This window comes from Bactrocera tryoni, chromosome 3 (genome assembly GCF_016617805.1).
Source record: "Bactrocera tryoni isolate S06 chromosome 3, CSIRO_BtryS06_freeze2, whole genome shotgun sequence".
In the NCBI taxonomy this organism is placed as follows: Eukaryota; Metazoa; Arthropoda; class Insecta; order Diptera; family Tephritidae; genus Bactrocera; species Bactrocera tryoni.
The window spans coordinates 79046942-79069556 of NC_052501.1; the positions used below are offsets into that span (position 1 = coordinate 79046942).

The 22615-nt window shown below is 28.9% G+C and overlaps 1 protein-coding gene across 1 annotated transcript; it reads right to left on the minus strand.

Moving 5' to 3' along the window:
* Nucleotides 1-6337: 6337 nt before the first annotated feature.
* Nucleotides 6338-21352, minus strand: LOC120772538. The gene is made up of 3 exons (XM_040101219.1): nt 20646-21352; nt 10190-10402; nt 6338-7510 (listed from the first exon to the last, which is right to left on the minus strand). The coding sequence occupies exons 1-3, from the start codon at nt 20731-20733 to the stop codon at nt 7191-7193; spliced, it is 621 nt and encodes a 206-aa protein (XP_039957153.1). The 5' UTR covers nt 20734-21352; the 3' UTR covers nt 6338-7190.
* Between the last annotated feature and the right edge of the window lie 1263 nt (nt 21353-22615).

The following is a 22615-nucleotide window of genomic DNA, read 5'->3' on the forward strand; positions in this document are numbered from 1 at the left end:
TCCCATAACCGGACACTGACGTACCTTCTTGTCCGGTTAATAGAGGCGTCCACTTAATAGATTGTCTTCAATAAACATCAAAAAATGTTGGAACTGATCAATGTTCATGGTAACGGGTGATCCAAGTAGAGCTAATTTTTTTAATAATTAATATTAAATAGAGATGTCCGCTTAATAACAGGTCAATTGAAAAGTCCACGCCCTACCATATTAAAGCACATTTTTTTAGCAGAAATTCCTTGTTTTTTTTCAACATAGTGCAAGTTTATAGCAACCCTGCAACTTTTCGATACCATTTTTGTGGTATGATTTGTGTTTTGCTTTAAAGTAGGCCTCAGTTTCGGCGATCACCTCTACATTCGACGAAAATTTCTTCCAAGCGAGCATTTTTTTGAGATCTGAGAACAGGAAATTGTCGCTGGGACCAGATCTGGAAAATACGGTGGATACAGAAGTAATTCAAGGCCCAATTCATGGATTTATGTCATCCTTTTCACTGACTTGTGACACGGTGTATTGTCATAGTAAAACAGCACTTCCATATTCTATAAATGCGACCGTTTTTCGCGATTTTGTCCTTCAGAAGGTCCAAAAACGCTATGTAATAGTCGCTGTTAATGGTCCTTCCTTTCCTTTTTCGTTTTTTATTCCTTCCCTTAAATATTTTGTTGGTTAAAAAATTTTCTAAAAAATTCTCTAAAATAAAAATTCCTCTCTGAAACTTAGAAAAATATTTTTCTACAAAAAAAAGGAATATTTTAGCAAATAAAAATTATTCCATGCGCATCCCAAAATACAGACGCCATAACCTTGTCAACCGACTGTTGCGTTTTTCACGCTTTGGACCGGGTTCATCATAAGCAGTCCACACCGATGACCGCCGAAAGTACTTTGGCTGCTGTCAAATTTATACACACGCCTTTTAACGGTTAGGGCTAACTAAAAATTATATGGACTTAATTTTTCAATGACCTGTTAGAGCGTCGGTTTAGTAGAGTTTTCACTGTATTTGAAAATGTTCGAAATTCGGAAATTCATCCGGCAAATACTCGTAATTTCGGTGCTGGGAGCGTATTTGTAAAAATTTTATGATTTATTTAGTATAAATGACTTCCAAAAGTTGAAGGGGATTTCTTCGAAACGGTTGGACCGAACGACTTTGGTAATAATTTTTTTTTTGAAGCTTCATTGAAGCTCAGTAGAGTAAAAAATATTATGAAAAATTGTCCTAAAATGTTTTGTTTGTTAAAAAATTTTCTAGTAATAATGTAAAGGATTTTACATTAAAAAATTTTCCTAAACTAAAAATGTCTTACTGAAACTCAGAAAAAGGTTTTTGCTAAAAAACAAAAGATGTTCTAAAAAATATCCCTTACATCAAAAAAAATCACTAAATGAAAAATTCCTCACTGAAACTCAGAAAAATGTTTTAATATAAAAATGGTATGTTCTAAAAAATTTCCCCCCACATTAAAAAATTTCCATATATTTAAATTTCCTCACTGAAACTTAGAAAAATGTTTTTGTAACAAAAAAGGAATGTTCTAAAAAATTTCCCCTACATTAAAAAATTTCCCTGAATTAAAAATTTCTCACTGAAACTCAGAAAAAAGTTTCCCCCTATTAAAAAATGTCCCTTAATTTAAAAGGATTTTTGTACATATTTTAAGACTATACAGAAACATTTTTGAAGAAAAAAATTAGATATTTTCCTCATTAAAAGGTTTTTTACTTCAGTTCAGGCCTTCTTCGTGGTCAACTTTTTCATTTAGGAGATATCCGTAAAATTTGTTTCAAATTATTACCCAAAGCAATAATGCAATCTCTGAAGATATTGTTTATTTCGGATGACTATAGCATATACTCGTAGCTGCCATAGAAACTGAAAGATCAAGCTCTTGTTTTGTTTTGGAATCATTTGTATTTATGAAGGGTATTATAGTTTCGGTGCAATTGAAGTTAATTTTTTTTTTTTGTATAAAAACGTTTTTTGCACATAAATAACTAAATTGTTTGCTTATAAAAACATCACATAACATATTACTAAATATATAAGTACTTACCGCCATTTCACTAAAATAAATCCATGTGCCCTTTTTGCCACTTCGAAAAATAAGTACATACGGTTTTATTTTTCCGCATTTTTCTTTTTCATTTTTTGAAACTTGCCATACATTTTAAAAACTGCAATGCGTGCAAATGCCTGCTAGCCACCTTCAATGCTACTTTCTTTGCTTTCTTTGGGTTTGCTTTAATTTTTAAGTACACACATGTGATCATTTTTCGTTTGTTACTCTGCTTCATTTGGTTTATAATTTAGTTTTGATTTTGAAAAGGCATTTTTTAGTGCTGCTGCATGCTGCTGTTGCGCTGCTTGTACAGAAGCTGCCACCATTTTCATTACATTACATTTTTCAACTGTTTTATTTTGTTGTTTTTGCTTTTGTTTTGACTATTTTAATTATAAGTTTCATAATAATAATAATATCTTTCAGCTATTAACAAGCATAGCTACAACTACAATACAATACAATACAATATTTCAATACAATCCACCTACATACGTCACCACTTTCAATATCCTAAATAAAAATTTGTACTCACGACAGCGTAAACAAGCAGTTATAATAGAGTTTAATGCGCACTTATATAAGTTTTCACCGTTATTTATATATGCGTGTGTGTATTCACTTTTGAATTTATTTTCATATTTTCTAAAAAATAATATTTTTTTTTAAATAAATTTTTATTTATATTTTTTTCATAATTTTAGTTTTTGAAAATATTTCTTTTTTTTGAAATAATATAAAGCTTTTGTTAAAAAAATAAAAATAATATTTTTAGAAAGTAAATATATAGATAAAATTTTAGAAAATATTTTTTGCACATATTTTTAGCTTTTTTTGGTAAACATTATTTTACTGAAAAGTTTTTTTTTTTTTTGAAAAATACTTGATTTTTATTTTTAAAGCCTTCGCTAAAATAAATTCTTAACTTTTTCGCAAATAACTTTTCACTGAAATTTTTTTTCTGAAAAACACTTCCTGTTCTTCTTAAAAGCGTTCCCTTGAACAAAATAAAATTTTTTCGCTAATCATTTTTTTACTAAAAAAATGTTTGTAAAATATTTTATTCACTAAAATAAAATTTTTAACTTATTTTTTTGGTAATAATTTTGCAACGAAATTTTTTTCAGTAACATACTTCATTTTCTTTTTAAAAGCGTTTTAAATTTTTTTTGCAAATAATTAATTTATTTTTCTGAAAAATACCTGATTTTTTATAAGCGTTCGCTGATATTAATTTTTAAATTTTTTTCTAATATTTTTTTAATGAAATTTTTTTTGTAAAATACTTAATTCACAAAAAAAATATTTTTAATTTATTTTATTGTTAATAATTTTTTACTGAATTTTTTTTGTAAAATTTTTGACTTTTTTTTTCAAAAGTCTTTTTAAATTTTTTGCTGATAATTTTTCATTGAAAATTTGTTCCTCTAAAATACTTGATTTTCTTTTTAAAAATGTGTTAAATTTTTTTTTGCTAATAATTTTTCAATAAAATTTTTTTTGTAAAATTCCTGATTTTTTTTTTAATGTTCGCCAATATAAATTTTTTAATTTTTTACTAAAAATTTTCAATGACATTTTCTTTACTGTAAAATTCTTGACTTTTCCCCCGCTAAAATAAATTTTTTAACTATTTTTTGCTAATAATTTCTGACGTCAATTTTTTCTCAAAAATACTTGTTTTTCTTCTCGAAAGCGTTCACAAAAATTTTCGTCAACTACTCGCTATCTTCATACTACTTTCTGCGTCTCGCTAACTCTGTGTAAAATAATGGCACTTTTCGGTTTCACTGCTTCCTCTTCTACTTACATACACATATCTATATGTTTTTATCTTACATTTGCTTCAACTAATGCTTGCCTCTCAGCAATTCTTTAGCTTCACTTTACATTTTCATTTAGATTTTCTTAAGCATTTCTATTATAACTGCTGTTTAGGTTTCCAAGTTCCTTTCGACAATACAAAGTCCTTACAACGAGTACATATTATACTATATATATTTGTATGTAAATAAATATGTGTGTGTATATATATATATCCAAACATGTATGTATGCAATTATAAAGTACTAAATCAACAGCTAAAGTTTAGAACAAAAACTACTTTACGTACCTATGGCTGACTCGTGTATTCATACATATTTTTCTCTTAATACTTTAGATTTGAAGAAGCTTTTGCTTTTGAAGTCAATTTGCATATGTTTGCATAAAAATGTGTTTGCTGTATAACTAAATTTGTATAAGTGCGTGAGTTCAGTGTAAGAAAAGACGATTTGTAGCGGAAAATATAAAAAAAAGTATTCATCCAATAGACGAACACGTCTGGTGGAAAAAAATATACCTTTTAACAAAGGATATTCACAGTGGAAGTAAGAAAATTAAATGCGACATATTTTCGCAGTGTAGAAAAAATACTTCGAATGGACGTACACAAAATTTTGGCGGAAAATCGATTTTTTTGTTTCTAAATTGATGGTTAAAACACTTGTAGTGATCGAATATATATATTTGTAGCCAAAATTACTGTAAAAAATAGTATTCATCCAATAGACGAATACAAAATGAAAATGTTTTGCTTGTTTAAAAATTTTCTAGTAATAATGTGAGGGAAATTACATTAAAAAATTTCCCTAAGTTAAAAATGTCTTACTGAAACTCAGAAGAAGATTTTTGCTACGAAACAAAAAATTTTCTAAAAAATATCCCCTTATATTAAAAAATATCCCTAAATTAAAAATTCCTCACAGAAACTCAGAAAAATGTTTTGGTTGCAAAAAAAAAGAATGTTCGAAAAATTCCGCCTACATTAAAAAATTACCCCAAGCTTAAAAAATTCCCCTAAATTAAAAATTTTTCACTGCACTCAGAAAAATGTTTTTACTACAAAAAAAAAGAATGAAAATTCCCCCTACATTAAAAAATTTCCCTAAATTAAAATTCTTCACTGAAACTCAGAAACATGTTTTTTTTTTCTTAAAAAAATATTTAAATCAAATGACGTAAACTAAAAATTTTCGCAGAAAATCGAGATTTTGTTTCGAAATTGATAGTATATAGCACATAAAGTGCATGAAAATCTTTGGTTTGTTAAAAAAAAATTGCCCTACATTAAAAAATATCCCCAAATTGAAAACTCCTCACTGAAACTCAGAAAAATGTTTTTGCTACAAAAAAGGAATGTTCTAAAAAATTCCCCCTGCATTATAAAATATCCCTAAATTAAATATTCTTCACTGAAACGCAGAAAAAAAATTTTTGTTTTGTGAAAAATATATTCAAACGCATTGTCATTTTACTTGTAAAATAATTTTGTAAATCATATAAAATTAACTGTATAATAATTTTGTTTTGTTAAACGTTTTTATTTGAAAAAAGTACTAGTTACACTAGTCAAATAATTTATCAAACTTATTTCTGTGTTCTATAATTAGAAATATCTATATAATGTACATATACATATGTATGTATATGTATAATAAATACATGCTATTTTTTTTAACTGTTGCAAATCGTCTTTAATTACTTTTTACAATTCGAGAATACGCACTTAAAAAAAGAAATGAGTTTTCATCGATTCGACACTATAGTATTTGTGTAGATATAAATCTCTATCTGACATACGAGTGCTACTTGTATGTTGTTAACAGTAACTTAAAATATTCAACTCGGTCTAAAATTTCCTTTAATTTTTGTTTGCTAAAATTATCTACGCTGGTCTAACGGCATTTTTTTCATTAAGAATATCTTTTTTCTTCATAATCATTAAAAAATTTGCATTCTCGAAAATATATCGAGAAAATATGAGCTCGTCCTTTCGACAAAAACTAAAAATACGCATACTTCCTTTCGATGAAAACCAAAATTATAATTCTTCAATAGGGAATGGAATTTTTCTCCATAAAAAAACATGTTTCCTTGTTAATTTTTACAAAAATAAGCATATTTGTAGAAATATAAGTTCGTATTTTTGATGAAAACTAGAATTAGACTGTTCTGATACTGTGGGACAATGTTTTTTTAATAAAAAAAGAGACATTTTTTTCGTAATCATTACAAAAATTTCGCAAAAAAAGGGGTGCGTCCTTTCGACGAAAAGTAAAAATTTACATACGTCCTTTCGATGAAAATCAAAATTATACAACGAAATTTAAAAAAAAAAAAAAACATTTTTGCTTGTGCATTATCAAAAAAAATAAGCATATTTGTAGAAATACGAGTTCGTCCTTTCGATGAAAATTATAAATAGATTTTTCTGATTTTGTATGAGATTTAACAAAAATAAATTATTTCCTTATAATCATTACAAAAATTATCATTCCCGAAAAAATATGGGTTCATCCTTTCCACGAAAAGTAAAAAAGCGAATACGACCTTTCGAGGAAAACCAAAATTATACTTTTTCATAGGAACGAAATTTTTTTCCTTGTGAATTATTAAAAAAAATAAACATATTTGTAGAAATACGTGTTCGTCCTTTCGATGAAGACTAAAATTAGACTTTTCTGATACTGTATGAGATTTTCTTTTATAAAAATAAAACATTTTTTCTTCATAATCATTATTTTACTTCAGTATTCTCGAAAAATATTAGTTCATCCTTTCGACGAATACCAAAAATGTGCATACGTCGTTTCGATGAAAATCCATTTATGCGCAATTTAAACTTGAAATATGCTAAATATCATTGCTTCACAACAAATTTACAGTTTTTCCAGCGTTAAAAAGCTCTTGCAAGCCAATTCACTGCACATACATACCTACATACACATATTCGTTTAAAGTACTATGGTGTTCATCGCTATTATACTGTTTTCTATACTATCAAATGCACTACATTATATAATTGCCTGCCTATTTGGTATTTGGTACCATAAACGGGTACTCTATATTTATGTACTAACTGCCTGTGGGTTTAAGTCTTCTGCTATAAAGTATGCAAGTTGTGGTATTTAGTGGATGCAGACAAAAATTACAAAAAAAAATAAAATAAATACAAAAACAATTATTCTCAGCTATGGTACAATTACAATAATATCTTTTTTTGTTTGCATTTTCTTTGCATTTCTCACACATTCGCTAAATATGTAAATATGTAAGAAGCTGCGCTTACGAACTGCATGCCTAAAAGAATGTATCTAAACGTAAAATGCCAAAGCTCAATTCTCGCGCCAGCAATGTGGAGAGCAGGAGTAGAGCGCTTGCGCTCACCATTATCTGTTTATTATCGGCCACAGGCTCCTCGCCGATTATCAAATGTATGTCCATTTTGGCTTTATGCGGCATAACGGTGCACGAGTAGTCGCCAGCGGTCTTCTCCGACACGTGATTCACAACCAAATTCATGTCCTTGTCCAGATGATAGAGTGTTGCGTCGGCGACGATTTCCTGCCCGGTGGTGATGGTGTTGTTGTTCTTAAACCAGACAATTAGGTGATGCGATTCTGTTGGCAAAGTGAAGCAGAGTTCAGAGCGGAGAGTATGAACAGCATGAAGAGCGGCGGAGTGTGTAGAGACACGGTGAGGGTGGCGTAGAGAGAAGAGAAATCACAATAAAAATCAGTTTGAGCGCATCAAAGGAAATAAGGGCAAGTACGTGCATGTACATGTGTATGTCCATACATATGTATGTATGTATGTATATATGTTTAGTTGTAATATTTGTATAGGAATACTAATTAATGCTAAAATATTTTAATGCAAATTGGTTTGAATGTCGATGAAAAGCTGGGTTGGTTGGGAAACACACACACGCATGCAGTTTTGTGTATGTGTGAAAGTGGGTAAGTAGGTGCAGCAGGGGTTGGTGTTGAAAGGAAATTATATTACGCATAGATCAATCCGAGGAAAAGGTGTGTGCCAGAAAAGTAGGTGTGAATTGCCATAAGCGAATGGAGGACGTGCATATGCATGTACATGTGTGTGTGTGTATGTATGTAGGTATGTATGTGCGTTTATTTCGAAATTAATTTACATATCTTGTTTTCATGCAAAATAGAGAAATATATGTATGTATGAAGATTAATGTATATGTATATGCTATCGAGTGCACATGTGCCTAACTATACATAAGTATGTATATGTATATAGTATATACATATGTATGTATATACCAATATGCTTATATCTATAAGTATGAATACACAGATATGTATGGATGTATGTATGCATGTTTGATTAGTAAGGAAAGCGCTACGATTTTTTATATCAATGAATCATGCTCGAGCAAGCAAAATAAGCTGAGCGCCGGCAAACCCAAATTTATACGAGGCACGTTTGATAAGGCAGTGATATTTTTTTTGAAGGTTTAAATTTTTATACCCTGATACAAAATTTATTTTTTATATCCATATAAAATATGGAGACCCTATAAAATATATACAAGATTTCTATATATTCGATTTAGCCATGCCTCTTTATATATACCCGAACTAGCTCCTCAGTTTTTGAGATGTCGATCTGAAATTTAATTTTCTTACTAAAAGGCTGTTCATTTAGTGAAATCGCTGATATCGGACCCCTATAACATATAGCTGCCATACAAACTAAAGGAAACGTACCAAGTACTTATATGGAAAGCTTTTTCATTTGACGAGATATCATCTCGAAATTTGCTATAGATCACTATCTGAGACAGTAATGCATTCTCCGAAGAAATTGTTCAGATCGGATCACTATAGCATATTGATTTCACACAAACTGAACGAATGGATTCAAGAGCTTGTATGGAAAGCTTTTTCATTTGACGACATATCATCACGAAATTCAGTATGCATTATTACCTAAGACAATATTACAATCTCCGAAGAAATTGTTCAGATCGGATCACTATAGCATATAGCTAACATACAAACTGAGCGATCGGAATTAAGTACTTGAATGGAGAGCTTTTTCATTTGACGAGATATCATCACGACATTCCGCATGCATTGTTACCTAAGACAATATTACAATCTCCGAAGAAATTGTTTAGATCGGATCACTATAGCATGTAGCTAACATACAAACTGAGCGATCGGAATTAAGTACTTGTATGGAGAGCTTTTTCATTTGACGAGATATCAACACGAAATTCGGCATAGGTTATTATCTGAGATAATACTTGAATCTCTGAAGAAATTGTTCAGATCGGATCACTATAGCATATAGCTAACATACAAACTGAGCGATCGAAATTAATTTTTGTGAGGAACCTTTTGTATTTGTGAATGGTATTATGTCTGAAGTGAGTAGTATTTTTTCTACTCGAACAACTATTCGATAAAGATCTCGAGTACCCGCTCATTTACAGTTTTTCACCCATTTTACAGTTAAGATATATGTATGCTTAACTATCTATTTTTTTGATGGGGTCCGGTTTCGTATGGTATGATAGAAGCTCGGCTGTGTTCGAAATGTTCTCGGTTCAGCCCCAATCGTCTCAGGAACTTTCAGTTTTCTTTCGAAACACAAAATCAGCTCATAAAAAAAATAAGAAACTTTCTGAAGTCTTATCATGTGATCAAATTTGACTCGGACTGGTGTATTTAAACTGCGCGTAGCCGTATCCATAAAAAAAGTGCAGTTTTGTTTGTCAATCCGGTTCATATTTGATCAGAAATCTTACCATGTGATCAAATTTGACTCGGACTGGTACATTTAAATTGCACGTAAACCGAATCGATAAAAAAAATTTAAAAAGTGCAGTTTTGTTTGCCAATCCGATTCAAGTTTGATCAGTTGGCAGAATTTAAGAGATTTCGTTATCATTTTATGAATTGACATTCTCTTTCATAAGACTGGAAACCATTAGACTTTGCTGTTTTCGCACAAAACGCTTAAAAATTTAAAACAGTGCAATTGTAGTACTCATAACGGACGCCTTGGTAAAGTATGCTTCGTACGCATTTGAAACTAATATTTTTCGATTTTATAAAATTTTCTGAGCTGGAATGTTCTTTTGACGTTGATAATATAAAATTTGTAATTGGTCTATTAATAGCTAGTAGCGGTCACTATTGCATTTGTATTGTCTATGCCCTCAATGACTTATCAAATCGCCCTCCTTTGTGTTTGCGTGCCAACTTCTTATTGTTATGCTGTCTTTACTTCCTTGTTTTTTTATCGATTCATTAATTACTTACCGTCATAATCCTTCACTGGACAAGTTAAAGTCACTGTGGCGTTCTTTTTGGCATAAACAGTTTTCTTTGCCTCCTCAAAATACGGAGTTATTGTTGGTTGTGGCGATTTGGATGGCGCCTTTATATTCTCAGGGCTTGACTCGTCGTAAAAGTCATCTGGATCTGTGCTGTCTGTGGATTTTTCATCTGATTTCTGCGCGACATCTGCCAGTACTGTGGAAGAAAAGAGTACAAGTGGGGGCAGGTCAGTAAAAGTTTGGAAGCATGAAAAACAGGTTATTATAAATGGGTAAAAATAATAGATTTTTTTAGCTAAGGCGCGGTAAGAGGAAACACAAAAATTTTTTCAGTCACCAATGAAAGATATAAATAACTCGAGTTTTGCGTAGCAAAGCAGGTATTAAAAATTATTTTTTTTTTCAAATATTTATTTATTTATGCATGAATAAAGCTTTTACTAAAAAATGTATGTAAATAAATATATCTACATAAATGAATTAGGGTGGGTCAAAAAAAATTTGAAATTTTTTTTGTTTAGTACTCTAAAAAATAAGTTTTCAGACGCCTGTAAGAAAATCTCTCCAAAACATATTGAAGTAATTGTGAATTTATTTTGTATTTTTTTTGTAAATAGCTGTACCTTTTTTAGGTCACTTTGCAAATACTAAAAAAAATCATAAGCAATTTAAAACATAAATTTCAAAATTAATATTTTAAGGCTGCCGATACATACATTTCTACTTAAAAGCTTATCTGGAGCGTTAAGACATGATTCACCTTTAAAAAGTACATTTTCGAAGAATATCGAGTCATTATTAATAATAGCGTAAGCAAAATGAATTCGAATTTATATTATAAGGTTTTTTACAATAAAATAGAAAAAAATAAAAACTAAACCTAAAAAAAAAATTAAAAAAACTAAAAAAATCTAAAAAAAATAAAAAACGGATTAAAAAAATAATAAAAATAAAAAAATCGAAAAAAATTGGAAAGAATTAAAACAAAGAAAAAACTTCAAACAAATTCTTGAAAAACCAAAATCTTGAAAACAAGAATTAAAAAAAAGAAACTTTTGTTTTTTAAACTGATAAGCAAAAAAATTAAAATCATCCAATTGCTATTTTTTATGAATATTTTAGCAATGACTTTCTTATGTAGAATAGCGAAAGTAATAAAAAAAATTAAAATGATTACATATTATATATATGTATATAATCCTTGGGTATTATTATAAACAATTAATATGCATTTTTTACAAAAAAGATTCTTGAAAAAATCCTCAAAATTGTTGAACAAAATTATAAAAAAAAATTTTTTAATTCTAAAACATGCTTAAGAACAAAGCTTTTTCCTTAAAATAAAAAGAAAATATTGGGAAAAAAAATTTTTTTAGAGCGTTTTTGGAAAACCGTAAACAAAAAAGCAAAATGTTTCAATTGCCATTTTATGAATATTTTAACAATGACATTTTTAAGACAGTGCTCTACTGCAACAAATATACATATATATTTTTTATTGGACACCCTAATACAAAAAAAATTAAATCGTACAGTATTCTTAAAAAAATCCTAAAAATTGTTGACAAAAATTTAGCAAAATCTAAAAAAAAATAATAATTACAAAAAAAACAATAATAATTACAAAAAAAAAAATCTAAAAAAAAAATATTTAGCTTTTTTCTTAAAAAAAAATTTATAAAAAAAAACAATGGAAAAACATTAAAAAAATTTATAAAAAAAAACAGTAAAAAAATTTATAAATAAAACATTCAAAAAAATTTGCAAAAATTTAGAAAATAAACTCTTACTTAACAAAAAAAAGATGTAATTTTTTTCCAAAAATCATGAAAATAGTTTAATAAACATCGAACACTTATTGGATGCCCTAAAAAAAAATTTGCAAAATTCATTAAAAAATTTCGAAAAAAATAAAATACTTACATTTTTTCCACAAATCATTAAAATATTTTAATAAAAATAGAAAACAAGCATGAAAATCTATTTGATAAAAATTAAAATTTTAGTTTTAATAAAATTTTGGAAAATGGAAATTGAAATAGGAAAAGTTTTCAATTTCCATAAATATTTTAGTAATGGAATCTTTTTGAAAGCGGCATATTTGAAGAACATATATTTTTTATTGGATACCCATACTAAAAAATATGTTTAACACAATTTTGTAAAAAATAAAAAAGATTTTAAAAAATTCAAAAATCACACACTTCACACGTTCACTTTGCCCATATTTCGTCTAGAATTTTACTTTTATTTTTTACCAATTTTTATGTGCACAAGCTAACGGTTTTTCTAACTTAACAATTTCCACGGTCACAGTTACTCAAGTCAAATTTGCTTTCTCCGCCGGATATCATAAAACCAAAAAAATTAGAAAATAATAAACGCATATAATTTCATATGCTCATTGAATGCGCCGAATGCGCGAAAGGCTACGAATAAAATAGCAATAAAAATGTGCGAGATAATACACAAATGGAAGGTCAATTAAAATTTTCAGCCAATAATGGGACAATGAGTAATTTAATGAAGAATTTAAGTACGTGAGAGCATGTGTACCTACATGTAACTCTAGCCTTATATGGCCATACAAAACTATATAAGTACATGCAACAAAGTACATATGTACATATTATGTATTAGCCAATAAGGGTTAATATGTATAGAAATTGTTGAAAAAAAGCCGCAACAAACGCAGAAAAGTCATGGACAAAACAACAGTTAATTCTAACAACAGTAGCAATAACAATAAGGCAGTTTTTTGTTGTACAAAAATTTCTGAATTCCTCAATTAAAGTATAAAAATAATAATAACAAAAACAATAACAATAAAACGTTCAAATGTCACGTTGAGCATGCGTAAATACATTTAGCCAACGTCCATATAGAGGCCATGTAAATAAGCACAACACACTTGCATGCTACACATGTATGCATGGCTGTGTGTGTGTACGCACTTCATGTAAGTAGGCAAGTATGGAAGTATGGAAGTGTTTAAGTACCCTTGTGCACATGTGTATAACACTTTTAGATCGCGTAGAAATTAAAGAAAAAAAGAAGCGCTGACACACACACACGCACCCAGCGGAACACTCATGCACAGCAAATAATTATAATGAAGCAATTAAACATCGGCATAGCTTAGTGGTGGATTATAGCGTATTCGATGACTTCGAGTGGCGGTAGCGAACCCGCTCATTGGCATGCGGCATGCTACTGTGGCCGCCACAAACTTGGGTGTGCACTTACAATTGCGTATATGTTTGTTTGTATGTATGTATGTGAACTTAAAAAACAGATGTGCGATATGCGAGAATTTATGTTGGGAACGCTTGTGTGCCGATTGTTAATTTAATGTTGGGTGGCTTGCGGCTGCTACCTATTGCCATTGATAGTTTGAAAATAAAAATTTTATGGAATGAAAATGTAAAAAAAATAAATTAAGCTAAATTAAAAAAAAAAAATAAAATAAAATTAAAAAGTTTTAAAAAAAAATAAAAAAATAAAAATAAAATAAAAATAAAATGAAATTTAAAAATAGAAATAATATTAGAATAAATAATTTAAAAAAATATATAAAATTAAAATAATTTTAATAATATACATACATAAAAATAATAAATTAAAATGTAAAAAATAAAATAAAATAAATAAAAATGTAAAAAAACTTAAAAATAATTTGAAGAAAATAAATTAAAAAATAAAAAATAAAATAATTTGAAGAATATAAATAAAACAAATAAAAATAATTTTAAGAATATAAACACAATAAATAAAAATGTAAAAAAACTAAAAAATAATTTGAAGAAAATAAATTAAAAAAATAAAAATAAAATACTTTGAAGAATAAAAATAAAAATAATAAGAATATAAATTCAAAAAAAAAAATAATTATATTCGCAGGTACATTTCTTATAGCCAAAAAAAATATTAAAAACTAATTTGAAGAAAATAACTTAAAAAACAAGTAAAATAATTTGAAGAATATAAATTAAAAAATAAAAATAAAATACTTTGAAGAATATAAACAAAAATAATAATAAGAATATAAATTCAAAAAAAAAAAATAATTATATTCGCAGGCACATTTCTTATAGCAAAAAAAAACAAAAATCATAAAAAGATCTTTTATCTCGATTTTGATCCTTCCGTTTGTATGACAGCTACATACTATATATGCTATAGTGGTTCGATCTGAACAATTTTTCCAGAGGTTACAAAGGTTATCCTTACCCAATAATCTATGCTAAACTACCTGAAAGATATATTATCAAGTAAAAAAGTATTCCATACAAAAATGATTTTGGTAGATCAGTTTTATGGCAGCCATACGCTATAGTGCACCGATCTGAACTATTTGTTTAGAGGTTATAGAGCTGCCTTAGACAATAATACACACCAAAATTCGTGAAGATATTTTATCAAATAAAAAACTTTTCCATACAAGGACTTGTGTTTGAATGATCAATTTGTATGGCAGCTATATGCTATAGTGGACCGATCTGAACAATATGCTCGGATATTGGAGCACTGATTTAGGCGATAATCTTTGCCAAATTTTGTAAAGATATCCAAACAAATAAAAAAGTTTTCCATACGAGGACTTGATTTTGATTGGCCAGTTTGTATAGCAGCTATATGCTATAGTGGTCCTATCTGAACATTTTGTTTAGAGGTTATAGAGCTGTCTTAGACAATAATATACACCAAATTTCGTGAACATATCTTGTCAAAGAAAAAAGTTTTCCATACGAGGACTTGATTTTGATTGGCCAGTTTGTATGGCAGCTATATGATATAGTGACCCGATCTGAACCATTTTTCTAGAAGTTACAGAGCTGCCTTGGATAATAATCTTTGCCAAATTTCGTGAGGACATCTTTGCAAATAAAAAAGTTTTCCATACGAAGACTTGAGTTTGAACGATCACTTTGTATGACAGCTATAGGCTAAAGTGGCCCGATATCGGTTATTCCAACAAATGAGCAGGCTTATGGAAAGAAAAGCATTTGTGCAAAATTTCATTGCGATATCTCAAAAAATAAGGGATCTTGTTCAGGGTATAAAAAATATAAAGCCAAAACCAAAATCCTTTCGATATCAAACCTAACCTAACCAGCAAACGTTTCATTAAGTGTGCAGCTAAGGACGCGTGTAAAAATTCTTACATGCACATATTCATGTAAGTACAGAGATACATAAGAGCACATATATGTACATACATATGTACATACATAAATAACAGCACACATCCATTCCAGCCATTCATGGCCAGCAATTTTCCGCGTAAATGAGTCATTATTTCGGCATTCAGTCGGTGCTGCCTTGCATATTAACAACAAATGTTAAGTAAAAAGTGCCAAATATAAGAATGTGACACTTCAGCAAATATTCGCGTTAAATTATGACGAATGTCAAATGCAGATAAACAACAGATGGAGACATTTAATTCCCCTATTTACATTTCAGTTCGCAGAACTTTAATCTCGCTTGCACAAATATTGCAATGTTGCGAATTTGGAGCGTAGCTGCGGTGTGAGCCGCAGGATTTATGAGAAAAATGCGAAACTTACAAGCATACATGTGTATATACATGCTACATGCAAATAAATATTTGCTTGTGTGTGGCGGCATGCACTCGTAGATGGTTCAAAAAAACGCTGGGCAAATATATAAAAAATCATTTGCATATGTATGAGTGTGCCAACACAGCTATTTACTTAGCTTTTTGCAACAGTAAAACCACTTATATATGTATATTTTATATACACACACATACATATTTACATTATGGCCGCAGCAACAGCAGCAGCTTTTGAAAAGCTCGCATGCTGCGAAACAATTTTGTACTTTGTGATAAGAATTTAATACACTAGTTTAATAGCGCGCATACTCAAACCAACTAACACACACATACATGCATAGTATGACATATGAACACACAGATACTCGGAGCTTGGATCTAAGCGCTTAGCTTTGTTGTTACATGCAGACTTGCATATTTATGCAGTCATAAATTCCTAATCGATGAAAATACATAAAATAATATGTATATATGTATATGTACACATGTTTTCACATAACATAAAAAGCGACAAAAATGGCATGTACCAAAGTAATGGAAATGAAAATGGAAATAGCAACAGAAATAGACACAAAAATAGAAATACAGTAATCGCAATGGCAAAAACGGTCAAACCGAGGGGCGGAAATCAACACACGCACACACACAGGCACACACACGAGCATATCAGTGGAAACAGATAATCATGCTTTTACATACACAAACACTTATACTAACTGTAAATTTTTTTTGAATATCAAATTTTTTAAAACAAAACAACGTTACGCGAAGCTTTAATACCCTACACAGGTGCATAAAAGCGTTTAAAATATTTGTATCTTGATTTTGAGCGCTCAGTTTGTATGGCAGCTATCCGCCATAGTGGACTGATCCGTACAATATGTTCCGTGTTTTGTAGCGTTGCCTTGGACAATAGTCTATGCCAAATTTGGTGAAGATAGCTCTTCATATAAAAAAGTTTTCTATATAAGGACTGGATTTTAAACGTTAAGTTGGTATGACGGCTATATGCTATGGAAATCCGATCTGAATAATTTGTTCGGAGATTGTAGCTTTGTCTAAGACAATAATCCATGCCAAATTTCGTGATGATATCTTGTCAAATAAGAAAGTTTTCCATACAAGGACTTGGTTTTGAATGGTCAGTTTGTATGGTAGCCATATGCTATAGTGTTCCGATCTGAATAATTTCTTCGTATATTGTAGCTTTGCCTTGGACAATACTCTATGCCAAATTTGGTGAAGATAGCTCTTCAAATAAAAAAGTTTTCTATATAAGGTTTGGATTTTGAACGTTAAGTTTGTATGGTAGCCATATGCTATACTGCTCCGATCTGAATAATTTCTTCGTATATTGTAGCTTTGCCTTGGACAATAGTCTATGCCAAAATTCGTGACGATATCTTGTCAAATAAATAAGTTTTCCATACAAAAACTGGATTTTGAACGAACCGTTTATATGACAGCTATCTGCCATAGTGGTTCGATTTAAAACATTTCTACGGAGATTGTAGCATTGCCTTAGGAAATAATCTGTGCCAAATTTGGTGAAGATATCTTTACAAGTAAAAAAGTTCTTCTTACAAGAACTTGATTTTGAGCGCTCATTTTATATGGCACCTCTATGCTATAGTGATCCAATATCGGCGCGTTCGACAAATAAGCAGCTTCGTAGGAAAAAAATGTATTTGCTGTTAATGGTATAAATATACCATATTTTTATTTTATACATGTGAATGCCAGCGCACAGAGCGGGAGTCAGCGTGCACATGTTCCATATGCATGCATAAATTAAGCGGAACACATGTATACACATACATACACATGTTACATAGCTGTATTGGGGCTATCTAAAACGTGCTGCAACATGAATTTAAATTCTTACTTTTTATCTGTATAAATCTACTAAAACATGTAGTTTTCAACATATGTATATAGAGGTATAGAGAAAGAGAGAGAGACCGAATGGAGCTAAACTCTCCAAAATAAATTATTCAAATAATTCTGTTTCTACAGTCAATTGACCTGATTTTCTTATCGTTTATCGTGTTTAGCACTTCAACAAGTCTAAATGTGCTTCTAACCTTGCCAAATTATTTACAATAACAAAAATATTATAAAAATAAATAAAGCATTGCATACATTCAGGCGTTTAGCAACATTATTTTAGTCATGTAACATTGCCTTTAAGGAAATTGGGAGAAAAATGTAACACATTTAATTTAATACTATTAAAAATGTATTCACGAAAAGCAATAATGAACAAAAATTGTTATTCAAATATTTTTTTTCTTTAATTTTAGTTATAATTTTAAAAACATATAAATATACTATATTATATATGTATATATATTTTTTTTTAATTTAATTTATTTTTTTTTTTTATTATATTATTATTTTTTAGATTTTTTTTTAATTTAATTTTTTTTTTGATTATATTGATATTTTTTTAGATTTTTTTTATTAGATTTTTTTATTTGCACTAATTAATTTATTATATTTTCTAGAGACTAATAGTAATTAAAAATGTAGTATCAATTCAAGTGTTTTTTTATATTTTCTCATTTATATATTTTATATATTTTTTAATGTTTCATAGCGTTTCGTTGCGATTGATAAGATTATTCCGTAAAGGAAATCAGCTTTTTTGTTATATGTATTAGTTGAAATTATTATTTATAATATTTTTTATTATTTTTGATATTTTCATATTTTATGATTTTTTTAAATTAAGTTAAATTAGTACAGATACTTATGTCTTTGTTACAATAATGTTTTGATTTTTAATAATTAAAATAAAATATAGTTTAATTTAAAGAAAAATATATTTTAAAGGTTTTTTTAAGAAAATGTTATATAAAAATACTTTCTTTTAATAAATAAGTTTTTTATTTGAATAAAATTTAAAAAAATAATTTTTTACTATTTTCTTACCATTTAATAAAAATTACATTTTATTTTTCATTTTATTATTTTACATTTAATAAATTTATAGATAATCGATTTTTTTTTTAGTTTTATAAAAATTTTACAATATATAAAAAAAAGAATATGAATAGTAAATTTAAAAAATTTAATGGTTTCCTATTCTTCTAAACATTCAATATAAATTGCATTTTATTTATAATTTTTAATTTTTCTTCCTTTAAAAAAATATTGATAATCGATTTTTTTTTAGTTTTATACAAATGTCATAATAATTAAAAATTAGTAAAATGAATACTTATGTATATTGTATGTTTTTTTATTAAATTGAAATTTAAAAAAATTTAAGTTTTTTATATTTTTTTATCACTTAAGGAAAATTACTTTTTTTCATTTAAAGAAAAATATAATAATTCATAAAAAAATCATTTTTTTTATTTTTATAAGTGTTATAATAAATAACAAAATGATGATGAATTTTTAATTTTTTTTCTAATTTAAATACACTTTATATTTTTTAATTTTTCTTCTTTAAAAAAAAATATCGATAATCGATTATTTTTATTTTCTAAAAATATCATAATAATTAAAAAATAGTAACATGAAAACTTATATTGTATATTTTTTTATTAAAATAAAATTTAAAAAAATTTCAGTTTTTTATATGTTGTTTTTATATGTTTTTTTATGTGGTTGTTAGAATTTTACCTACAGATTCCATAAATATTAAAAAAAATAGATCGAATGTTTAATAAAATATGTAGAGAATTATTTTTTTCATGAAAAAAAATCATTAATAATGATAAAAAAATAATAATCGAACTTTTGCTAAAAATATAAAAAAATATACGATTGTATTTAAAAATAAAATAATAAAAATAATTAAAAAAAATAATAATAATTCGAATTTTTCTATTTTTCTAAACATTTAATAAAAGTTAAAAAAAAAACAAATAATGTGAATTTTAACAAAAATATAAAAAATATACGATTTTCCTTAAAAAAAAAATAATTAAATTAAATAAAAAAAATAGTAATAAATAATTCAAATTTTTTCTAGTTTTCTAAACAGCTAAAAAAAATATAAAATAATATTTTTTTGTTTTTCTAAACAGTTTGGGCAAAGTAAACATAAATCAGCAACTAAAATTAATATTTTTGGAATTATATACAATATACTTTTGTTGTTACTAAAACTACCTTAATATTTTTGTATACAAAAATATTTAATACATGAAAACTAACCACTCTACATGGTTATTAGCATATATTAGAATGCAAATAAATAACTACAAAGCAATATTTAATAATTTTAATAGCAATTTTGTTGCACTAATTGCAGCCTAGTGACAATAGAATTTTTTTTTTTTAAAATCGGCAGTATGCTGTTTACTCTCATACAAAATATGATAAAAATTTAAATTGTAGTATGTATGTACTAAGAATTTTTTGCAGCAATTTTTTAAAATGCTGCGCTGAAATTTAATATGTGTACACATAAATCACATGCTCGCCACATACATGCACACACATCCATGTACATATATGTATATAATACACATATATGTATATAATACATATATGTATGTACATATATTAATGTATGTATGTACGTATATGCATGTATTTATGTGTATATTTTTCCGAAAAAATACTGTATACACGCCGTGTGTCCTTAGCACAGCTTTCGCTGCTCTGCCATTAGTCGGGTGACGACAGCCTTTCAGCCGCAACTATTCACTACAAAAACTATTTGTTTCCAAAAACATGCCACACAACCGCACACACTCATGACATGTATGTTTGTGGAAACATTTCAAAAATAAGAAAAGCATCAAATATTTCTTTTCAGCTGATCTCCCCCCACCCGCTGCGACTAATTGCGAAATTTAATATTTTTTTTTTTGGTCGGTACAAATGCTTATGTACATACCCGAATTATTGAGGCACCCAAAAATAACCCATCCCAGCAGCAGAGCGGCGACGCTCGCGGAGACTGCATTGTTGCGCACTGATGTCATGGCTGGCTGGCTTTCCCGAAGTGAAAGAGAAATTTTCGATAATTTGTCCCAATGACAATTTGAGGAATCTGCTGATTATGGCAGATAACTATGCACTAGCGGCGCGTTTGTCTCTATATATATATGTGTGTGTGTGATTAAACACAAGCAGCTGCCGAAAAAAATTTAATTCAACGTTTTTGCACCGAACGACACGCGTTTACAACAAACAAAATCAATTGTTGTTCTATAACTGCACTTTACAAATACAAGCAAATATTTTTTCAAACAATTTTCACGAAAAAAATTCAATTTTTTTTCGAAAATTTTCAAAACTTTTTTTTTCGAAATCTATTTTTCGAAACTTATTTTTCAAAATTCTTTAAAAACACTGTATTTAATTGCAATTCAGTTAACAGGACTACCTTATCCGTTATGCTTTGGCGTTGCTTTATTATTTGTGCAATGAACACCAGCGAAGGCGGAATGTTTTGATAGTTTTTTCGCACAGCCACACAGCGTACTGAATCACTACATTCGAAATATCGGACTCAGGCGGGCGAATCGTTTTGTCGTTGCCGTTGCTGCCGTTGTCGTTGTCGTTTGTCGTTATTGCTCGTTCGGCATGTTTATTTGTTTGTTTGTACACAGCCACATACGGATGTGCTGTATGTACATATGTATGTCTGTCTGTTTGTGCGCTTCTGTGTGTGTAAGTATGTCAGGCGTAGAAATATGAAAGAATGACGTGAGACTCCTCTGCGCGAAGAATACCCAATATTTATTTCAGCACCGAAGCATAAGTACGAGCAGATAGTTGGATATGTCTAACCAAACTCGCCTGCATTCGCGCCAACAACAACGAAATTATACATAAGCATGCTTGTATGGGTGTGTGTATGCGCTCGCGACCTAATGAATGAGTGTATTTGTGAGTGTGGGTGTGTGTTTGTATATGCATTTCTTGTTAATAAAAAGAACCGAAAAAACAAAGGCCAAAAAAAGTCTCAAAGTCACCACACTGCGACGGCATGCGCCGAAGCTCCAGCACACAACAACAATAACACAACGAAACGCCGCAACAACAACTCGACTGAGTGCCACCACCGTTGTTGTGCTTGCCACTGCCAATGCGGCTGCTGCCGCAAGCACAAGCACAAGCACACACAAACATACACACTCACACAAAAAAACCAACAACCAGCGCTGCCGCTCGCGTTCAATACTCGCTGATGTACAATATTTCCTGGGTGCGTACAAAGCGTATGTACATATGTATGTAATATATGTCTGTATGTATGCAAAATGTATGTATATATAACTGTACTATATGTGACTTTTTGTAAATATGTATGTATGTATATGCAAGTTTGTTCGATTGCGTATAACAGCTGTGCGCGTATAAAGGTTATGTCATGCATTTTATAACAGCCAGCAAAGCAAGTTCAACACATCAACACACACATATATACATTCGCGGAAGTGCATTAGAGCGGCAAACAATTTTCGTAGCATACATATGTGCGCAAAAGCACTAGCTGCTCAGCATAAGTTTCGTTCAGTTGGGAAAAGCAGAAAGTGGCGAGCTTTCGGCCCGGGCGTGTGCTTTTTTATGTACATATATACATATATATACATAGATGAGCATTAAATTTCCCACAATTGCTGTTTTTGTAGCCAGAAAAATGTCCCACTTGAAAATGGCAGTAGGTTATTTATTGGTGGCGCTTTTAAGCGAGCAGCTTTTCAGTGTTTTTGGGAATGTTTGCTAAAGATATTGTAATATTTAGAGAAATATATGAGCTTATAAGAATATTTAATTGTATATACATATACATATATATATGTAGTAAATAATATCTTAATTTAATTACTCACTGCAAAACAATTATTAAATATTAAC